At 41.5% G+C, this 22,238-nt stretch overlaps 1 protein-coding gene and 1 pseudogene across 1 annotated transcript; both read left to right on the forward strand.

Moving 5' to 3' along the window:
* The first annotated feature begins 1,898 nt into the window (after positions 1 to 1,898).
* On the forward strand, positions 1,899 to 10,925 carry LOC143167536 (solute carrier family 2, facilitated glucose transporter member 11-like). Its single transcript, XM_076353052.1, has 12 exons — positions 1,899 to 2,065; positions 4,097 to 4,195; positions 4,677 to 4,837; positions 6,427 to 6,551; positions 6,808 to 6,937; positions 7,518 to 7,666; positions 8,221 to 8,408; positions 8,565 to 8,675; positions 9,174 to 9,275; positions 9,436 to 9,511; positions 10,182 to 10,309; positions 10,624 to 10,925. Exons 1-12 carry the CDS (start codon positions 2,042 to 2,044, stop codon positions 10,828 to 10,830), a joined length of 1,500 nt encoding a protein of 499 aa, XP_076209167.1. The 5' UTR covers positions 1,899 to 2,041; the 3' UTR covers positions 10,831 to 10,925.
* A 2,490-nt stretch (positions 10,926 to 13,415) lies between these two features.
* On the forward strand, positions 13,416 to 18,731 carry LOC143167583 (macrophage migration inhibitory factor pseudogene; annotated as a pseudogene).
* The last annotated feature ends 3,507 nt before the right edge of the window (positions 18,732 to 22,238 follow it).

Genomic DNA, 22,238 nt, shown 5'->3' on the forward strand with positions numbered 1-22,238 from the left:
GCACAGGTCAACCTTCGCCTGTGCTCAGTGGAGCAAGAGCTGTATTCTGGTAACAGTCTGGTCAAGAGATGAAACAGCAAAAAGGTATGGTTCAAATATACATGGGAGGTGACAAAGAGGACAGTCATTCAGAAGTTTCAGGAAAACTACATGTACATTGTCTTCCAGAGACATCAGCTGATAGATAAGATATGTCTCAAATACTGATTCCAACTGAGGCAGATATAAACACTTAAAAACTGGGTCAGCAAACTGCTGTCAGCTAGTCACAAAAACCATAGATCTGGTCTAGTTAACCTGTATTAAGGAAGGCCTAGCACAGCTTGGCATATATGTGTCACGCGTGACTGTAAAATTGCAAGATAAATGACTAAATGACCTGATGTTGTTAGATTTACTGTCCTGATCACAATTATGACTAAAGGATATCTGCAAGATATCTGCTAACTAGTTGTTAGCACTAATTATGAAACTGCACATCTAATACAGGGGGCCTCAGCACAGTGTAAGTAATAAGAGCACAGAAGCAGTACAGTAACTCATCAACATAAACGCAAAAGACATTACACATTAAGGGCATTACAGGAGGAAGACTCTTAACCTACCAAAAGTAGGAATCCTAAATTAAAGTACAAGAGCAAGGAGCAAAAGTTACAATACGTATGAAGTATACTAAGTAGAAGTGGGTGAAGCAGAACATAAGAAAATATGTGCAACAGGCTGCATTTGGGAAGGAATGCCCCACGCTGGTAGCTACATATTATTGCCTGCTTGTGTCTTCCTCCAATATCATCTAAGCAAGGCAGATACTAGCAGCTGACATGGCATTTCTTTCCTTTGTCAGATGCACATTATGTTGTTTCAACTTTGTACGACTTTACAGAAAAGGAAATTAATTCTTAGCATCAAAGGGACAGTCTCGCTTGTGCTCTAACAACAGCTTATCTGCTGGAGAACCTAATCTGGAAAAAAACCCGTCATGAACTCTCAGCACACATCAACAACAAAGTACGCTTCACAATGAGGACCACATAAGGACGGGAGAAATGGCCGGGTGGCGCTAATGCTACATTTCAGACATTAGCTAGAGATTCTGTGAATATTCTTTGCATGTGATGTATTTTCTAGTAAATATGACTACTTGCACCCAATAAGCCCGTTATGATTTCTTCATCCTCATCTTCTTTAACTGAAGTGTAAATGGCAAATGATATTTAAGCCATTTACCAGCTTAATACATACAAAACCCTCTTAACTATGAAATAAATGAAGTTAAACCCTGAGAATTTTCTGTCTGAAGGAAGATACAGCACTCCAGCTATGGAGGTTACAGGACAGTTTCAAAGCAATCTTTTTTTCTCACAGACATAAAAATAAATATACTGACTAATAGCAAATGCCAGACAAAACTGCATGACGTTGAATCTTCCTCTCCCAGCAAAGGGAAATCAGCTACTATTAAATATTTAGCTGGTCAAACCTGGTGTGCCACTGCAGTATAGTTAAGTTTATACCCTATTCCAAAATGATGGAGCATTTAAATTCCTTTAAGTAATGATTAAGTTACGATGTGCTCCAGCTGCTGTCACATGAAGAGAGAATAGCTCTTTCCTATTATATGTCAAAGTCCTATAGTTCACTGTCCAAGATTCCCCATCTAAGATTCCCAACAGATAACTTTGTCTTTATGTTTCTCAGCTTATACTGAAAACTAAGCAAGTTATGATTATTGGAATAATTTTTAAAATTGATGTCTCAGTTCCCTAACCCCCAGAGTTCAGGAAGTATACAGATTCCCCACAAGGGAGACCATCTTGTTTACTTGGGCTAGACACAACCATTGGTTGAAATATTTAATCCAACAATTCTAAACTTTGTACAACAGCTGAAATATGTGTAATTAACTCAAAAACCTTTGAAGTAAAATTTAACTTCAATAACATGGGACTAGTTCACTGACACTGCTATTGCATAATGCCAGCATTTGTTCTTTTGGCAGGTACTAGCCAGTAAGCAACAGGAATCAGCTCTTTGATAGGAGATGGCTACCTTCTTCTCTGACCTGGTGAGTATATGGTCACTTCTTCTTAGGGCTCTGACTTATAAAGGACAAAGCTAACATAATACAAAAGATCCAGATTCCTTAAAGGTTGTAAGCTCTGTTGGGACAGAGACCATCTTTCTCTTCTGCATTTAAACATCACCAAGAACAATGGGGCTTGGGGCCATGAAAATCATATTGCATGGTCTTTTCCATGCAACAAGATGAAATGAAATGAAATAAAATAAAATAAAATAAAGATAAAATAAAAACTAACAAAAGTCCTGGCAGTTCCACCACTAACAATACTACTGTATTTTTGTCTTCTGAATTACTGAAAACAATACTAATTATTAAGCACTCTAATTACTTCCCAAAGTAATGAATAGATTAACTGTACTGCAAAAGGCTAAGAAATTCATGACATGAGCTTTAAAATAAATTACTTTCTTCATTTCATCCAAAGATAATTAATATTATCCATCAAAAGTTTCCATAGTCTTAAACAGGGAAGAAGTGATAAGTATTTCTTGCTCCATTTCTCAACTGCCAGCAAGAAGCTATTTTGCTTTCCTTTTTAAGTATTAAAATTGTTAATTTGTAAGTCTATTGCAAGAAAAAGTAAGAGTGAGGAGGTGAATTCTTAATTTGTTTGAATGCTTTCGTCAATCAGCAAATCCATTGAATTTGAGAGAGGATTTTTAAGGAAATTTAGAGTCTGCTGGTCCATAGCTTCTTGGTTCTTGTCATGTGATAACTTGGGAAATCCAGCTGTGGACTAATTAAGTAACAAGCTCTTGAAAGATGGACCTAAGAACCATAAAAAGGAGCATTATTCTAAGTACCTCCCAGTCCAGCATTATTCACACTTGCACTACTGTGTTCCTGCCTGGTTGCATTTTCTACCAGCTTCTCTTCACCAGGCACTGATCTCCAAAAAGCTGTGAGCTCATGAAGTTCATATCTGACATGAAAAGAACACAGAGCACAGTGTCCCCTGTACAGAGATAGTGTTACTGTCCTGTTCTGTGATGTGCTGAATGAAAAGGGAGAGGCAGTTAAACCCCAAAGGACACTGAACAGATTCTGATGGAATCACAATTGTCCTAGGTTTGGTCTGCTAGGTACAGTCTAAGCTGTTTGAGGATAGCTCCATCTAGCCTTGCAGACACTTGGAAACAGGACAGATGTCCAGTGGTATCACATACCCCAAAAAGGTCTGAGTAGTTACATGTTCTGTTTTTCCTTATTTACAGTTAAAATTATTTCATTCATCAAAGCAGCCAGCGTATCTCAGTCCCTAATCCTTGACCAAAGAAATTATAGACAGACAGTATCTCCCTAGCCTGGAAGATGCCAAGCCCTTCAATATGCAAGCACATACTTTCATGGTTAAATAAGTAGAAAAAACAAAATATTGAAAAAGGAGAAATGATATCCCAAATCAAAGTCAGGAAGATTTTTGTTTTAATGCAATTACAGGGGCTATTCCAAATTATTATCTTCTCTTTGTAGTCCATGACTTTCTAAAAAAGTTGAATGTTAAAAGGATCTCTTCTTTATTATGCTTAAAGATATGACACAGTCAGAAATGAAAGCTGAGAGTACAATAAAATGTTGGGGTTTTTTAATGCTGTACTTTGTGGCGTAACATTATGGTTTGATGTACATAGGTTACTGCAGATTGCAGACAAGGAAAGTGATTGTCTCTTCCCCACATCCCGGACTGACACCTTTATCCAGTCAACCTGTCAGATATTGCAGGCATACAGTGAGAACTGTACTATCGGGAACAACTTTTAAAACTCATTCTCCTTCTTGCAAGCAAAGCGGTGGATTATCACTCTTACACTAGCACTTAGTCTTGCTATGGCACTGTGGCTGATGATTGTACTTTGGCAGTAGGATTTTGGAAAAATGTTCAAATCCAAAAGGATTTGAAGTGGACAATGCAGGTTTCCAGAGGGGAAGGACAAGTGTGGCTACAAAGACTCTGGCCCTGCACAAAACTAGATTAATGAGAAGCTGAAGGAGCATTTTATTTTTGCTTTGCAGGTTCAGTTCCAGGGACTATTTCAAATGATCTTGGTGCTGGGAATTGGTGGCAGTTTCCCATATGGATTCCACATTTCCGTCATCAACTATCCTTCTGTGGTAAGTAGCCATCACCCTGAGGTTGAAAACACAAAATTTAGAGCTTGAGCTTGCCATTCCCCCATAAATTTCAAATTTACTGAGCATTCAGCTGATACATCTATGCCTTTTCTTTGGCTACCAGTAACATCAAATGTGGCTACCAGTAACATCAAATGTTTAGAGCACTTTTTCTCCCTTAAAGAACAGGATGGTACTTTCTGTTTTAAATAAATTGTTACCACATAGTATACAAGCCTCCAAAGGAAGGCAGAAAATGTGCTTTTAGCATGCTTCCTCAGGAAGCTTACTGAGTATCAGTTTGTATCAGTACAAACTTGAAGATTTTGCAATGTGATCTCAGCTAACTTGCTTTACTAAGAAAGTTAGTCTCAAAAGAAGTCTAATATTAGAACCACAGGCTAGATCTAAAGTACAACAGCTAAATAATACAAAGGGATCTTATACCCATTGTCCAGTCAAATCTCATTTTATTTTTCAGCACATCAGGAAGTTTATTAATGAAACCTGGATAGAGCGACACGACTCGCCCCTCCATCCTGAGACAATCATGCTGTTGTGGTCCTTCATTGTGTCTGTTTATGGGATAGGAGGATTCCTGGGGAGCCTCTGCTGTGGCTACCTGACTACAAAATACAGGAAGTAAGTGTTTCTCGTAACAGCTCAATAGTCAGAAAGTACAGGGAAATACCAAGGTGAACAAATAAACCTCTTCTTGGTTGAAGCAGTCTGACTGAAGACTAAACTGATTTGGTTTGCTAGCACATCCACCTCTTTCAAGTAGCAAGCAGTCTTTTAGCTTGTTTACCTGCTCTCCCCAGTGAATTGTATTTCTGTAAAGGATGCGTTCATCACACCACCGGATCAGTGCCTCTGGGAGTAGCAGGATAGCGTACCTGCCTCATGTTCTCTTCAAGATCCCCTATGACTCTCATAAAGATCTCCCAAGCTCTACAAACCCCCAAAAAGGAGCTGTGTGTCTTGTGTTGTAACACATTATATGCAGTTACACTAACCACCTGGAAACCACTGTGTGGAAGATATCCTTAAGTGTCAAAGAAGAGCCAGATTTCCATTTAAATACACTCATTCTGGGGTGATGATGTTATATTAAATATTCAGATCTAATCTAATGAAAATGTGAATAGAATAGAAAAAAATAAATTGCCTGTAACTACGCTGTAAAGATACAATCAGCACCAAACAACTTATCCAAGAGACATCTCTGTTCTTGGCAATCCATTTTACTGAAAGTCAGTTCCAAACTATCTTTCCCACTGGATGGAAAAAGGATTCCTCACCCGTCCGGTCTGTTCTCAGTGCCTTGTGTGTAACACCACTAATTTCATTTGCAGAGAAATTGGCAAACATATCTACTTGGTGTGACCCACTTAAAGATCTGCTCCACAACCCACTGATCCAGAGGCCCCTCATATGGGTCTCAACAAACCATCTTAGCCTGCCTGCAATTGTGTTCTTTCCTCTCAGGTAAGTGCCCCCAAGAAATTTCTTGTGGGACACTGCCTCATCCCACACTCAGAGGGTCTCCCAAGACTGGAAACAAGATCACACACTTCTCCCATGGGTTATTTAACACATGATAACCTAATTGCTGAATCACAGCCTTCTAAATAGAGGATCTCTGTGAATCCTTAATGTGCGCAAGAGGACTCTTATCTAGCAAGCATCACGGCAAAACAACTGAGTGCAAAAGACTTTGATTTGAGCCTGAGACATCAGGGTTGTGAACATATGAGCCCATGATTCACACGGAGTGTCTTTTGAAATATGCCTCTAAAAACTCTTTCTGCCATCTCGGATCACATCCATTTAGCCAAGAGTGTCTTTAATATGAGCCATTCTAGAGTGGGAGCCATGGACTCAGATTATTTCTGGGGAACAACCTGACGTTTTATGAGGAGTTCTAGCCATTTAAAAGTCTTGGTGGCAACCTGGGCCAGTTCTTTGAGCTCTTTCCCCACTTGCACTGTGGAAATGCTGATGAAGTGTTCCAACTGTTTAAATTCTAAGCTAAGAAATATTAATGAATTCAAATCTAAAGGATCCTGAAATTTTAAAGAATCACTTTGACTATCCAAAGTCAAAATTATTTCAGCCATTCCTCAAAACAGCAGGAATAGCTGTACCACACTTCCTGTCACAGCAAGGTTAGTCAAAAGAGTACAAGACGTTCTCATTTCACACTAAATTCTCATGGGCCTTTTTTTCAGAAAAAAGTGCCAAATGTGCACCAACCTGATCATGCTGGTAGCTGCACTTTTCATGGCCTTCAGTAAAACAGCCAAATCCTTCGAGATGATTCTGGTCGGACGCTTTCTCTATGGCATTGGTACAGGTATGTGCTGATGCCACTGTGGAGAGCAAGCATCCTTGCTGTCCCAGGATTGTCTGTACAGGTATTGCCATTCTTGAAGAATGATTTTTAAAGCAAATATACTAGACACTTAATAAAAGTGAATGACATCATCCCTTTTGCAAGAAATTTTAATCCAAATACCAGAGTGAATGGAAACAAGGTAAGAGGGGATGGAGTCAGAAAGTTAAGCTTTTCTCAGTATTTTAACAGTCATTTATCCTCTTCTATCTTAAAGGTTTTTCTCTCAATATACATCCTCAGTATGTAGGAGAGATTTCACCCAAGAAGCTGCGTGGATTTACCAACTCCACAGTTGCTGTTTTTCTGACACTGGGAAAACTCACAGGACAGGTCATTGGACTACGGTAAATATTCCAATCTTTCTATCAGGTTACACTGAAAGTAGTAGAAATCTTTCTATAACCTTACCCTCTCACCTAGTCAGTGACTGAGAAACCTTCTCGTTGTCCCCAAAACAGGCCTTAGCTTATACCAGAAGAAAAGTTTTGATCATATTTGAGGCAAACATATAGTTTTAAATATAGGAGAAAGAAAAATTAATTACTCATAATCTGATTTCTTCTTATTTCCACACCCTTTCTACTAGGTGACTTCCCCTTCAAAATTTACTATACTTACATGAAAATTCTTGGCAAGATGTTTTGGTCCTGTGGTCAAACAGTGGTCAAATCAGTCTCATCAGTTCTATAGACATTATATTGGATCCTAATGATATTTAGAAAGTTTTTCAAAATGCCAAATAATTTCCTTAGAATTGTCAGAAATAAAAATAGCCAAATTTGTGAAATTTGCTGAATTATCAATTCAGGTGTTCGCTCCACCACACCCTTGAATGGAATTTGAGCAATCCTCATCACTCAGAAAAACTTTCTGAACATTCATTCCATTATTTCAACATAATTTTGTTTCACATACACTTTCCAGGGAGATTTTAGGAAGTGAAGCTTTGTGGCCATGGTTGTTAGCATCTAGTGGACTGTCAGCACTGGTTCAACTGGTTACCCTCCCATTCTTCCCCGATTCACCGTCCTACCTCCTGATACAGAAGGGTAATGAGGAAGCCTGCAGGAAAGGTAGAGTGTCTACTTTCCTCATTTACTTCATTTGATATGTTAGAGTGACAGCCTCTGTAGAAAAGAAAGCAGGGCAGAGCTGTGCAGCACAGTGCAGTGCCATGGAGTAATAGCAAAGGCAGTTCTACATAAAACAGTTGAGGTACCTACGGCAATACATCTGTATTAACCTGGGGCCTCACTCAGTCTAATTTAATCAGTTAAGACAAGAAAGATAGATATATATTAGCACGTCTAACATTTCCCACTAGGTGGGAACTACTTTATTTCTTTAAAGGAAACAGTTTAGGTAGTTCATTTTTTATTAAATAAAATGTGCTTTACTTTGTTTACAATGAAGTCAACTCAACATTAGAAGGATACGCTATGCTGACAACCAAAGAAACAAAATTCTTCCATTCGCCTACTGCCCCAGACCCAACCAGATGACAGAAGCAGACAGCACCAACACCATCACCTACGCCAATGGACAGGCAGATTAAAGGGTTTAACGTAACCACCCGTGATGGAGCTATACTGGTAGAATAATCCACTCCCCTCTTTCTCCCCAACAGCCATCAGGAAGCTCTGGGGGGAAGGAGACCATCAAGCAGAAATTGATGACATTATGAAGGAGAAGGTTGCAATGACAAGCACAAAAACCTTGCGTGTCCTTGAAGTAATAAAAGAGCGATCTTTGCGCTGGCAGCTTTACATTTTGATGACTGTCATGACCACCTTGCAGCTCTGTGGAATCAATGCAGTTGAGTGCTCTCTTTATCCCCAGAACTTATTCTTTTAAGACAACACTAGGCAGCATTACAAACCCCTCTAAGTTACTGGCTGTTACACCAGCTTAGAATTGCATCACAATTGCAACACTTTTTTCACAGGTGCATTTCCTCTCTGCATTTTTCAGATATACTTCTATTCTTTTGAAGTATTCCACACGGCCAAGTTTGAAGAATACCTTATCCCATACGTGTCCCTGGGAGTTGGGTTGTGTGAATGCTTATCCTCTATACTGTGTGTAAGTCTTTTCAGACTTGAGTTTGAAGTAAAAATTTAATGTGGTCAACAATTGTACTTTTCCTTACTTATAACTGGGCTCAGGGAAGATTTGCATAATCTAAGACACATTCTCCTGCTTCTGCAAAGCCACATGCAGGATAAAAGTGAGCTTTTTTCCCAAATTATTTGCACAATTGTATGTCTTTAAACTTTATTTTTATCCTGCAAAATAATCTTCTGATGTTCTGGATTAGATGTGTGTATGTATGTGTGAACAATTTGATATATACTAGCACGCAAGAAAGGGAACTGCCTAACAACAGCCTAGGGTTGACTAATAAATTAATTAATAATAAATTAGCTTTGAAGAAGCTAATGAAATTCATTATGCTGTCATTCAAATGACGTTGATTTCTGACTATTATTCAAATAAGTCTTCTGAGAAGAACACATGGAGAGGAGAGGAATTATTTCATTTGAGAACTGGGATTTATGACCCATGTTTTCTGCTTTTCAGAGCACCCTTATAGACCGATTTGGGAGGAAGGTGCTGCTATGGGGAGGATACACGCTGATGTGTTCTGTGCTAGCACTCCTTACCATGACCCTGTCACTGCAGGTAAAGAGGAAGCAGCTGGCTACTTACCCAGCATCAGCCCACCTTTCTGATCTTGCCTCACAGGATATGTACAAAAACTTGAGTCGGTGGCACAAAATACAGAGCTCTGCTATTCTGTCATGTGTCTAACAGTTTGATATCACTGGTTTCTCACTTTTAGCATCAGTTTTTCTGGATGCACTACTTCAGTGTTATCTTGATCTTCCTATTCGTTATCTTCTATGGAATTGGACCATGTGAGTACATCAATGGCAATGCTGGGAGGAAATTTTGTATCATATTGGTCGGTGACACTATTGGCAGAGGAAGAACAGTCTAGTCCCATGGTAAAAAGTTCTGGAAATTAAGGAGGGAAGGGCAGATACGTACAAGTGGGAGACAGGAAAAAGATACAGACACCTCAAATTTTATTGCTGATCACAGGATCTAAATAATTTAAAATACAGTACCATCTTCTCTAGAGGGTTTGAGACTGACATTTCAGAACAATTTTTAAAATACTCAGCTAAAAACAGGATTCTAGGCATTGCCAGGTACATCATAGTAATCATACCCTTTGTTAACTTAGCGAGTTAAGCTTTATGCCTACCAACATGCTTCAGGTACAACTGACCACAGGAGCCAAAATGGGAGTTGGTTTTATAAACTGCTGCGCTAATACCAGTGCAATATGGAACTGCGCAGATCCACTGGCACCAGAAAAAGGATTCCAGTATGTACGAAGAAACCTAAATTAACAGCTGTAGTCCCTTTCTGGAATCAAGGTCTTTCACCGTAGCAGAGGCCACCTGCCAGCAGGCCACCTATTCTGCCTGTCTGCCATTTTCTACCACTGCCATTGTGAGGATCTTCATTAAGAGCAAGGAAACAAGTATACCTGGTTTGTGTTTTGCTTTTCTTTTTCAGCTGGAGCCACTATATCTATCATGGTTGAAATCTTCAGCCAGTCATTCAGACCATCAGCCTTTCTGATTGTTGGCTGCATCAACTGGATGGGACTGTTTGTACTTGGGATGATTTTTCCATTGATTGTTGTAAGTGACTCTAACTGGATCCCTCCCTCCAGGCTAATCCACTTCTGAATGCAATAAATTACAATGACATGCAAAGCTTAGAGCTCTGTCCAAACACCGAACCTGCTCAGGAATCCCCCAGGCCTGTCAGAGGAGCAGCAATTGGACTCAGGTCAAACGTGGCCAGTAGAAACTCCTGGTTTGATACCTGTCCTGGTTGGTGTATTGAGCACACTTTTGAATTTTAATTACTAAGACATAGACTTGCACCCGAGGGCAGGAAATAGAAATGAGATTCTTATTTTCCTTACAGTGTCTCCCATTTCTGCCTGCAGGATAACCTTGGACCCTTCTGCTTCCTTATCTTTTTGGGGATCCTTGCTTTATCAGCAATTTTCATCTACCTGTATCTCCCCGAGACCAAGGGAAAGTCAATCATGGAAATAAAAGCAGAGTTCAACAAGCTGAATTTTGGAAAAAAAGAAACCTCAGTCACTGAAAATAACTTTCCTAAGGAACAGTTGTTCTGCACCAAACTCTGAATGTTCAGAGGAGAAATTTGCATCTCTTAGAAAAGACAGGAAACAATGTTGCAATGGAACTAAACAGGAAACATTAAAAACAGACTGCAAGCTCTTCTGTGTCTTATTCCTTTTTTCTTTTTTTTTAATAGAGATACGAAATCCATTATGCTAGTGTTTTATTTCTTGTTGTTATCTAAATATTTTCACAGGAAATTTCATCACTCAGTTTTAAGATCTACTGATTTTTTCTAAAAAAAAAACCCTTTTATGCTAGTCTACCTTATGAAGTTTTAAAACATTTTGTTAACAGCCTATAGGGCCCAAATCCTGCTACAAGAACATACATACAGGCTCTGCTCACAGCCCTGGATCCACAACCCTGGGCCTCAGTTGGTCTCACTTGTTCCCAGGAGTCCTGTCCAATGCCACAGATACCTGAACAGTTTGTTATTGAGCTTTCCTAAACAAGACCTCACTAGCTCTAAGCACCTCAGAATCAGGAAACAGCTGACAAATAGTTCAGAGAAGACTATCGGAAATATGAAGGAACAAGTGAAATAATTTAAGAAGACAAACCAAGGGAAGGAAGGATTAAGAAGGCTGAATGATCATCCATCATGAGGCTGGGGAAACACAGAAGTCTAAAATATTTGCCTACCAGGCTGATAGAGGAAAAGCTAGATACGTGGTTTAGGGTGACCCAAGCAAATATGGGTTCAAAACTTAGCACAGTAAATTAGGAGAAAAGGTTCCAGCCATGGTAACAGGAAAAAAATATTGAAAGTTAAATTATACTGTGCAACGATCCTTCTGGAGGTGTAATGGAAATCTCAGTGGAGAACATCCTAGTAACTCTAGGAAGGGAGAAGGACCTGCCAAACAGAGTTATTATTGTACGCAAAAGAAGTAAAGTGGTTCCTATAAAATAAAGCACACTCCCAAGAGCATCTGTGGTGTCTAAGGATCTGATTTCCAACCTGGTACATAAGCTTCAGGGAATTACATCAGATGTTTTCAGAGAAGAAAGAGTTTGTTTTGGAAATGTTTTTCTTGTTATGTAAGCAAGCTGCAAATAAGTAGTGGTTATTGTACTCAGCAGAAAAAATAGGTTCATTGGAAATACAGTCTAAGTTTTTCCAAGTGACCACTAACAATTATAGTATGATTTGTGAGTAAATGTTTTGAATCATGCCACCTGCTTTCAACTAATCACTGAAGAAAAGATTAATCAATATTACAAACAGCAGTTCCTCTCCTTACGGATGGAGCTGTCATTTGAGTTTGTTTTTAACGCTTTGACATAGGAAACATGCACTGAAAATTCTGTTCATACAAATATACTTTATTTCTGTATTTTTTTCAGGATTTTCATTATTTTCAGAATGCTTTGGATACAGGAGATGCAATCCACTAACATGGGCTGTAGATGAACACTGGCACATAGTAATTAATCTCCTGACATTTTATTTGCTGGCTTTTTACTGCAAGGGTGCTAGAGGGAAGGAACTGACTTAAAATCAACATACACCACACAATCAACTTAAGCATGTTCATACGGAGGTTTTCACCGTTTAAAAGTATTTGTTTACATTACACCGTTGCAGCACATGCATTTAGAAAGCCCTCCCTCTTTTCTGCAGGCTGGGGAATGGAGTGAGTAGAAAAGCTCTTAACTCACAGAAACTACTGGGCATAAAGACACCCATCACCTTTAACATGGAGAGATTAGCAAACCATTTATTTTATCCCCATCAGCATTTTCAACCTGCTTTCCACACACACATCTCACTGCGAACACCCCCTACCAAATGCCATATGACCCCTCTAAATCACTTCTCTTATATAAGACTCTACCAGGTAGCAAAGAGAACTGATCCCAGCTCTGCCACATAGTCCAGTCTGGGTAAAACCCGCTCATTTTAGAAAGCCTGTGGTTTTCCTATCTGTCAGGAGATCCTGTTGACTGTTACGGGACTATTTGCACAACAAAGGAGCAAGTTGAAAACAAGCCTCCTCTGAGTATGTAGAATCCAGTGCTCACCACAGTGGAAAACCAAGACCCTGATTTTAAGTCATCTTTGTCATGACTTAGTCACAGTTCAGGGAAGGTCTCCACAACATGTGCTACTGGGGTTTTTCTGTTATGGTCTATTCCACAGAAAGAGTTCCAGACCTCACAATTGAGGCGTCCATATAAATTTTTTAAATAATTATAAGACTTGCATTAAGAGGCACATTATAACTCTCCCACTTTCAAACAGTCCCTGAAACACTTGCTTTTTCACTGGTTTTCACAATCAGGCTGTATCCAAACATGAAGTGTCATTTTGGATGCTTTGACTTCCAGAGCGCAAAAAGCCAGCTTTCCCTCCTAGGAAAGCTGTACATCGACTATCTGCATTAGCAGCCTGCAGATAGCACATGCAGCCTCGCCTCTCCCGAGGCACTCCCACCCCTCCAGGTGCACCTGAGAAAGGTACTGCTGACTTTTTAAAGGCTCCTGAAGTGCTTACTTGCACAGTGGGGTAAGTCATCTTGCAGGTGGGTTAGAAACAAAGCTGTGAACAAGGTGAGCTGAAAGAAAACCCTCTTGTGATCCAAAGATGCCTAAATTCATTGTTTACACAAATATAAGCAAGGATAAAGTTCCAGAGTCTTTCACAGGGGAGCTCACCCAGCAGTTATCAAAAGCAATGGGCAAACCAGCACAGGTAAGTCCAGATGCTCAAATGTTTTCTTTATTTAGTCAGCTGTGCCCATGCAATGAGCCATTTCTCAGTGATAGCCTCTATAAACTAATATGCCTAATGACTCACTGGTACAGAGAGAAGACTCTAAATACAAATGTCAAATACTTGTTTGCTGTAACTTAGCTCTGTTGAAGTCTTAAAACACTTAATGTATTTAAACTAGCTTTGTATATCATGGTATTCCATGTAGGTCAAGACACTGGATGTGTATGGGTATGTATATGCATATGCAGGTATCTCTGTGACTATCTCTCAAGAATCTAGCTGACTGAAAGCACACCTCACCCGCTAACTTCCTTGCAGAGTCCTGCTGAATATGTGTTTATCTGCCACCAAATTGCCTGCAGCCTAGTGGTTACAGCTGAAGAAAAAAATAAGGTATTCAGCTTGCTTGGACATTTAGCAAAAATATCCATGTGACATCCTGCTACTTGTAGTCAAAACACTAGAGTAAAATCTGTCTGATGGTTTCATTACCAAACTGAGGAATTTTTACCTGCCAAAACCCATGGCGATATGCTACTGAGGTGAAGTACTGAAATACTGTCATTAAAGGTCTTATAAGGTCTTACATGGCTTTTATTTTCTTAATTAATCCTGAAAGGTCACTAGTCACTGTACCAGTTGTTTACTGAAGACTGTTGGTGAATATGAAAAAAAAAGTGAAAGCTTCTCTATAGAGCTGTAAGCTTTATAACAACAAGCTACACAGTTGCTGTAGCAGCAGTAACTTAAATGAATCGGCCATAGATCTTTAGCAGCTTGGTGAAATACTCTTTCTACATATTCACTAGCAAATGAGCATTTTCAGAAAATGTTTCTTATTTTACTTTGGGAGTGATGTTTTGAAACCCTAGAAATAATGTTCTGATGCCTACAGAAAGGACTCTGAGGGCTCCCCAGCAAACCTTTCTTTGCCCACTGGGACACCTGAAGTTCTTGAGCAGATCTTTGCTCTTCATGGAAACAAAGTGCTCTGAAATGGTAGTCACCCCAGACTACTTAAGATGGCAACAGAGATCTCTGAACCCCTTATCGATTGTTTGATAACTGCCACAGGTGGAAGTGCCCTGAGAAGGGAAGAAGGTGGAAAAATGGACCCAAAATTAAAAACCAAGTGGGATAACTGAAAATATTGGAACAAACTTTGGAATGTCTTAAAATGGTAAGAAGAAAATTGTGAGCAGCTGGCATGGTTTTGTCAAAATCAGGAACACTTTAAACAGTCCCACAGTAGTGTCTTATGCTCAGATCTAGTCAACGCTTCCAGTAATGACTTGGTAGACTGAGATGTACAGATGACAATAGCTTGTATGCACAGGAAACAGTAAGAATTCAAGAAGATAGTAAGAGATATCTTCTCAAGTCAAGAAGCTTTCTTTCAATAGCTGACTAATAAGTCAAACTGCACAAAAGACAAAGAATAATTCATTAAAGAGGAAAGGATTTGGGGAGCTATTATGGGTTACAACATGAATAAGAGTGAAGACAATGCTTGGGAGCAGGGAAATTTCACTTCTGTTGTGTACAAGGTAGAAGTAAGCCTCAGCAGGAGTACTCCATCCAGTCTCAGGGCCTTTACTTTGAGAAAGAGGCAGGCAGATTGGAGATGCACCAAAGGAAAAACGCTGAAGAAATAAGATAAGCAAGGTTCAACAGACGTTCTGGCTCTTCGAGGAGAGAAGGATGAAGAGGGAGGCTGTTATGGAAGAGATGGGAACACTTCCCCCCCCCCCCCCCCCCCCCCCTTCCTCAGTGGCATAAGGCAGCAAGCAGCCAGCTTAACTTGCAGCAAGACTTCAGCTAGTGCTTGTAGGAAAATTTTAAAAGTTTCTGTGACTTCCAATCAGGTTCTGCATTGGACTTGCACCATGGATCCCACCAGTGGTGGGATGGTTAATAGTACTGACATTTCTTTGACCAATTAGAAATTCTCAGTTCAGCACTGATAATTAGAATATTTCTATTTGTTGTTGTATGGTTGTAGACTTTAAAAGATAGTTGTATGTGTTTGGATGTTCTCATCAAACTGATTTGATGTCAAGTTAAAAAGCCAGTTGACCTGGAGAAGTCTGGTTCTACTGCGTCTCTTCCAGACAGATTGTTTGATGCTTGATAAAGGGGCCACTCTTTCTCTTGGGACAGTCATGGAGCTCTATGTAATCAACCAGTCTCATTAAACATGTAGAAAATCAATCTCTGCCAAATTTGACCAAAGTTAGTTATCTTGGGGAATAGTCAGAAGCATGTTTTAGGCTTGTATAAGCCTTGTCTCCACAGAAAGCAGGCTTAACTGTAAATGGGAGTAAGATTTTTTTTTTTTTCCCCTCAACACATGCAGTAATATAATGAAATTCTTATGTAAAACTGATATGTTCTATCTCTCTTCAAAAAAACATTTTTTTTTTTATCAGTCTAGCAAACAAGTACTTGCTGTTGGGGTCAGCTGGGGGGGTCAGCTGGTGATTCTTGCATAACAGCTCCTGAATATAAAGCTAGAGGCCAGGGCTGGGATGCAGCTGGAACAGGTTTGTGCAGCAGTGAGGAAGGGATATGTAATAGGACTTAGAAATATACAGGGAAGAACAAAGATTTTTTTATTTTGAAGAGGACATGCAAGCTTTTCGTGACAAAGGAGGCAACAGGAAAAGAAGAGTCTTAGTTATAACACAGAAAGAAGGAAAGGATTAGGATGGGCTGGAATGCAGAGCTTTCCTCTTGCAGGAAATGGTACCACTTGAAAAAAATACTGTTTTTTATTTTTAATCAAATAGGGTTTTTTTCTACTGGAAAAACTTTCAAACATTTTCAAACTGCTCTAAGAAGAAAATAATGCTGATTAACACTTCAGCTTGATTTTTTTTTTTTTTTTAAATAATAATTTGCTTCCAGGGTAGATGTTAAAGGCGCATATGTACCTACATTTGGCATAAAGTTGAGAGCACAGGGTGTCCAGCCAGGGAAGAACAGGGCCAAGCAAGTGGTACCTCAGCAGGATGTCCTTGGCTTACCCTGTACTGCTGTGGTCTGATGCACCTTGCATCCAAACAAGCTGTAAATGACAGCCGAGGCTAATTACCCAGACAACTCCTGGTACTCAGGCTAGCTTGTTTTACCAAGAGGGTTAATTGCTGCTGAGTTCCAATGCTGCATTGCTAATAAACATGGGTAAGAACAGAACAGAAGCCAGATGGATGCCAAAGGAACTGATTCCTGGGTTCCCCCATGTGCGAATCTGACACTGTGTATTAGCAGCAGGGAAAATTGCAGGCTGGTCATTAATATTAAACATAGATACTTTCTTCTTTTTTTCCTGCTATCAAGAACAAAAGTAGGATTAGGCTGTATTTTATTTAATGAGGGGGATGTTGATTTAGACCTCTGCTGTGTCAGTTCACATTTACCTCAGCAAGGAAGACTGCAGCAGGAGCCAGTGAGGCGCAAAATCTCTCTGGAACGTAGTGTGGCAGCAATGCAATTGCACACCCCCCACTCGCACCCGGCCTTCCTGCACAGGTGGGGACAGCCCAGTGGCTCAGAGGAGGTTCTGGAGGTATTGCAGGTCACTGAGCTCCTGGAGCACCTGAACTTTCTACCCAAAATTCAAAGTTGGTAAAGCTGATACTGCAGGGTCCTCCTTCCAACAGCATACCTGGGTTGAGCATCCAGAACCCATCTTTCAGCAGGTAATTGGGCACATGGGGACTGAAGGTTGCAAGACAGCAGGCAGGGAAGGATCTTTGCCACAGGGTAACTTAAGAACAAGAGTGAAACTATTTGCATTTTAGTAAGTGGTAGAAAGCATCTCTGAGTGCCTGGGACTGCGCTGCCTTTTTTTTTTTTTTTTTTTTTAATGTGCTGCTAGTACCTTTAGTTAAGAATACAGCCATTCTGTAATAGATGAAAGAATTGTGATGGCAGTGCCTGTTACCAAATGGTATGTCATGGGGATGTGGTTCTATTTCATACCTTCTCATCTTTGTGACTTGCAGGAAAATATTTAGAAGTCTGGAAGTGCAATGAAGTACCAGCAGAAGAATTTCAAAAGCATAACTGATAGGCATGCACCTATTTTCACTGCAGTTTAGTGTAAATAAATACCAGTAAATACCTTCCTAGATTTTCAAAACTTTTCCTAACATGGCAAAGGAAAATAATATTCCTTTCTTCTTCTTCCAACAGTATCTAGCAATACAGATCTCTCCTGACCAGCTGATGTCTTTTGGTGGCTCCATAGACCCCTGTGCTATGTGCTTTCTCTACAGCATTGGCAAAATAGGGGAGCAGGAGAACAAGGTCTACTCCAAATTACTTTGTGACCTGCTGAACAAACAGTTGAAAATACCATCTGACAGGTGAGCTCATACAGCAGCTTGTCTGACATGACTTTCCACAGATTGTTAAAACTATTAAGCCCAGACTTGTCCTTTGCTGTTCCTCTGTTAACATTCTGCTTGAAGAGGCTAAATGTCAGGTCAATAGAGCAACTCTCCAATTAAAAATAGACAAGGAGCAATTGCATGAGCTGCAATGCCAATACCCAGAAGCTGTAAAACATCTCTTAAGGTGATGGAGGCTCAGGCACTGCATGTACCCATAGATCTCATGTGTAAAAGCCCAGGTACAGACACAATAACCTGATGTTATTAAATTGATAACTTGAGTAACTTGTACCAACACTTCCCTACTGCCTGTGGGGTACAAGTGGAGGTCTATTACAAAAGCTTCCACTTACACAAAAGCATTTCTAGTCCTTATCCTGAAGGTACACCAATCTGCTCCAGAAATGACTGTAAATAAAACACAGCATCCTGAAATCTCCTTAAAACAAGAAGTAGAAAAACACCAGGAACTCCAGAATGCAAGTAGACAAGGCATTAAAAGGGGGGAGGGAGGCTGTGGAATATGCAACACTCGAACATGCCTGCCAGAACTTGCAAAAGGAAATGTGTGACTTGCTGAGATGCAGTGCAGGCCTGTGAAGTGTAAAGCCCTGGGGGGACAGTCTACAGTGTGGCTGTGTGTGTCCTGCTGCAGGAACACCCTGGCCAGCCTGCAGCACTCTGCTCTCAGCAGCTAACGGTGTCTGTCTTCCCTTTCAGAATCTATGTCAGCTTCTTTGAGATCAGTGCTGGCAATGTAGGCTGGAACACCACCACCTTTACTTGAGGTGCCCTCGGGTGGCAGCAGCTTATTCCTGAACCCTCACCATGGTTTTTGAATGCTGCAGTTCTAGTCATGTTACCTGTATTTGGCACAAATGTCAAAGTCAGCGGTGCTTTAGTTGCTGCTACCCAATGCTGTTTTAGCATCTTGTCTGCTGCTTAATAAAAGTAAAAATCCAGCAGGAGCCTTATGACTGAGACTGTCTTGTTATTCTGGAAAGGCCTGTAGTTGAGATGGAAGGTGCTTTCTCAAAATATTCCTGACCAGAAGGTTTTCTTTTTTTAACAGTTTAGTCTTTTGTGTGAAGATGAACACTCCATTTGGATATGCCTTTACCCTGTTCATGGTCAAGAGCCTGGCCAAATTTTCAGAACTATCTTGACCTGATTTCAAAATACCTTTAAGTCAATAGATGTGGCATACAGCCCTCCCTTCAAAAGGAGAAAAGACTTGATTGCCCCTTATTTAGAAGGGATGGACTGCAGACCAGGTCCTCCTTAGATCTTAACACTACATGGACCTCTAGCTGCTTAGCAGAAAAACTCGTGCTGCAAGGGTCTCCCATGGCTCAGGATAGGCAGAGGGAGTAAGTAGAAAAACCCACTGTTCACTGTTCTGCCCTCCCCTTTTCATCCATTGAACAATTTGCAGTGACAGTGGAGATTAGCACACAACTCAAAATGAGGCAGAGGCCAAAGTAATGAATTAATTACAAAAGGAAGATTTCCATGTAAATACTTATTATTGAAGCCCTGGGTCAAATAAGAGCACTTGCTTCCAAAGTAAAATAGAAAGATTGAGTACAGATCTGTTTCCTGAATTTCTGAAATTAGGTGTATTGTGTCTTTTTTTTCCTGGAAGAACAAACCCATCTCACCCCTGTTCTGAGCTCTATTGTGAACATCCCATTTTGTCCCTAACACAGCTTTGCTTTGCAGCCACAGTCTTTAAATACAAGCCTGTACCTCAGCCTGCAAAAATGCTTTGTTGAGATAACAAATGAAAGCTGCTTTGGTGAATCAAAGCAGCACAGCCAATGAAGCAACACGCTACTTAGCATCTAAGTACAGTGTATCTTATTAAATATTTTTCATTCCACTTAATGCCTTGCAGAGCTGCCCAAGGAAGGAAGACATGGCACGAGGTAGGTAGTCTTTTGGCAGAATTCACAGAATCATAGACTAGTTTGGGTTGGAAGGGACCTCTAAAGGTCATCTAGTCCAACGCCCCTGCAATGAGCAGGGACATCTTCAACTAGATCAGGTTGCTCAGAGCCCCATCCAACCTGACCTGGAATGTTTCCAGGGATGGGGCATCCACCACCTCTCTGGGCAACCTGTGCCAGTGTTTCACCACCCTCAGTGTAAAAAATTTCTTCCTTATATCTAGTCTAAATCTACCCCCCTTTAGTTTAAAACCATTCCCCCTTGTCCTGTCGCAACAGGCCCTGCTAAAAAGTTTGCCGCCATCTTTTTTACAAGCCCCCTTTAAGTACTGATAGGCTGCAATAAGGTCTCCCCAAAGCCTTCTCTTCTCCAGGCTGAACAACCCCAACTCTCTCAGCCTGTCCTCATAGGAGAGGTGTTCCATCCCCCTGATCATTTTCGTGGCCCTCTTCTGGACCCGCTCCAACAGGTCTGTGTCTTTCTTATGCTGAGGGCTCCAGAGCTGGATGCGGTACTCCAGGTGGGGTGTGAGCAGAGCAGGGTAGAGGGGCAGAATCCCCTCCCTCGACCTGCTGGCCACGCTTCTTTGGATGCAGCCCAGGATACAATTGGCCTTCTGGGCTGTGAGCGCACGTTGCTGGCTCATGTCCAGCTTTTCATCCCCCAGTACCCCCAAGTCCTTCTCGGCAGGGCTGCTCTTAAGCCCTTCATCCCCCAGCCTGTATTGATACCGGGGGTTGCCCCAATCCAGGTGCAGGACCTTGCACTTGGCCTTGTTAAACCTCATGAGGTTCACACAGGCCCACTTCTCAAGCTTGTCCAGGTCCCTCTGGATGGCATCCCGTCCCTCTGGCACGTTGACGGCACCATTCAGCTTGGTGTCATCTGCAAACTTGCTGAGGGTGCGCTCGATCTCACTGTCTGTGTCACTGATGAAGATATTAAACAGTACTTGTCCCAGTGCGGACCCCTGCGGGATGCCACACGTCACCAATCTCCATCTGGACATTGAGCCGTTGACCACTACCCTCTGGATGTGACCATCCAACCAACTCCTCACCCACCGGACAGTCCATCCATACCTCTCCAGTTTAGAGACAAGGATGTTGTGGGGGACCATGTCAAAGGCCTTACAGAGGTCCAGACAGACGACATCTGTAGCCCTTCCCATGTTCACTGATGTAGTCACTCCATCATAGAAGGCCACTAGGTTAGTCAGGCAGGACTTGCCCTTGGTGAAGCCATGCTGGCTGTCTCGAATCACCTCCCTGTCCTCCATGTGCCTTTGCATAGCTTTCAGGAGGATCTGTTCCACGATCTTCCCAGGCACAGAGGTGAGACTGACTGGCCTGTAGTTCCCTGGGTCTTCCTTTTTTCCCTTTTTAAAAATGGGGGTTATGTTTCCCCTTTTCCAGTCAGTGGGAACTTCACCGGACTGCCACGACTTCTCAAATATGATGGATAATGGCTTAGCAACTTCATCCGCCAGTTCCTTCAGGACCCACGGATGGATCTCATTGGGTCCCACGGACTTGTGCACCTTCAGGTGCCTTAGATGGTCTCGAACCTGATCTTCTCCCACAGTGGGCAGCTCTTCATTCTCCCAGTCCTTGCCTTTGCCTTCTGTGGCTTGGGCAGTGAGGCTCAAGCACTTGCCGGTGAAGACCAAAGCAAAAAAGTCATTGAGTACCTCTGCCTTCTCCAGATCCCGGGAAACCAGGTCTCCTGTTTCATTCCGGAGAGGGCCCACATTTTCCCTCATCTTCCTTTTATCCCCGATGTACCTATAGAATCTTTTCTTGTTGCCCTTGATGTCCCTGGACAGATTTGATTCTATCAGGGCTTTAGCTTTCCTAACCTGACTCCTGGCTGTTCGGCCAATTTCTCTGCATTCCTCCCAGGCTACCTGTCCTTGCTTCCACCCTCTGTAGGCTTCCTTTTTGTGTTTGAGTTTGTCCAGGAGCTCCTCGTTCATCCATGCAGGCCTCCTGGCGCTTCTGCCTGACTTCCTCTTTGTTGGGATGCATCGCTCCTGAGCTTGAAGGAGGTGATCCTTGAATATTACCCAGCTTTCTTGGGCTCCTCTTCCCTCCAGGGCTTTGTCCCATGGCACTCTGCCAAGCAGATCCCTGAGGAGGCCAAAGTCTGCTCTCCTGAAGTCCAGGGTAGTGAGCTTGCTGTGCGCCCTCCTTGGTGCCCTAAGGATCTTGGGAACTCCACCATTTCATGGTCACTGCAGCCCAGGCTGCCCTTGAGCTTCACATTCCCCACCAGCCCCTCCTTGCTGGTGAGAACAAGGTCCAGCATAGCACCTCTCCTCATTGGCTCCTTTACCACTTGGAGA

The sequence above is a fragment of the Aptenodytes patagonicus genome, chromosome 15 (genome assembly GCF_965638725.1).
Source record: "Aptenodytes patagonicus chromosome 15, bAptPat1.pri.cur, whole genome shotgun sequence".
NCBI lineage: Eukaryota > Metazoa > Chordata > Aves > Sphenisciformes > Spheniscidae > Aptenodytes > Aptenodytes patagonicus.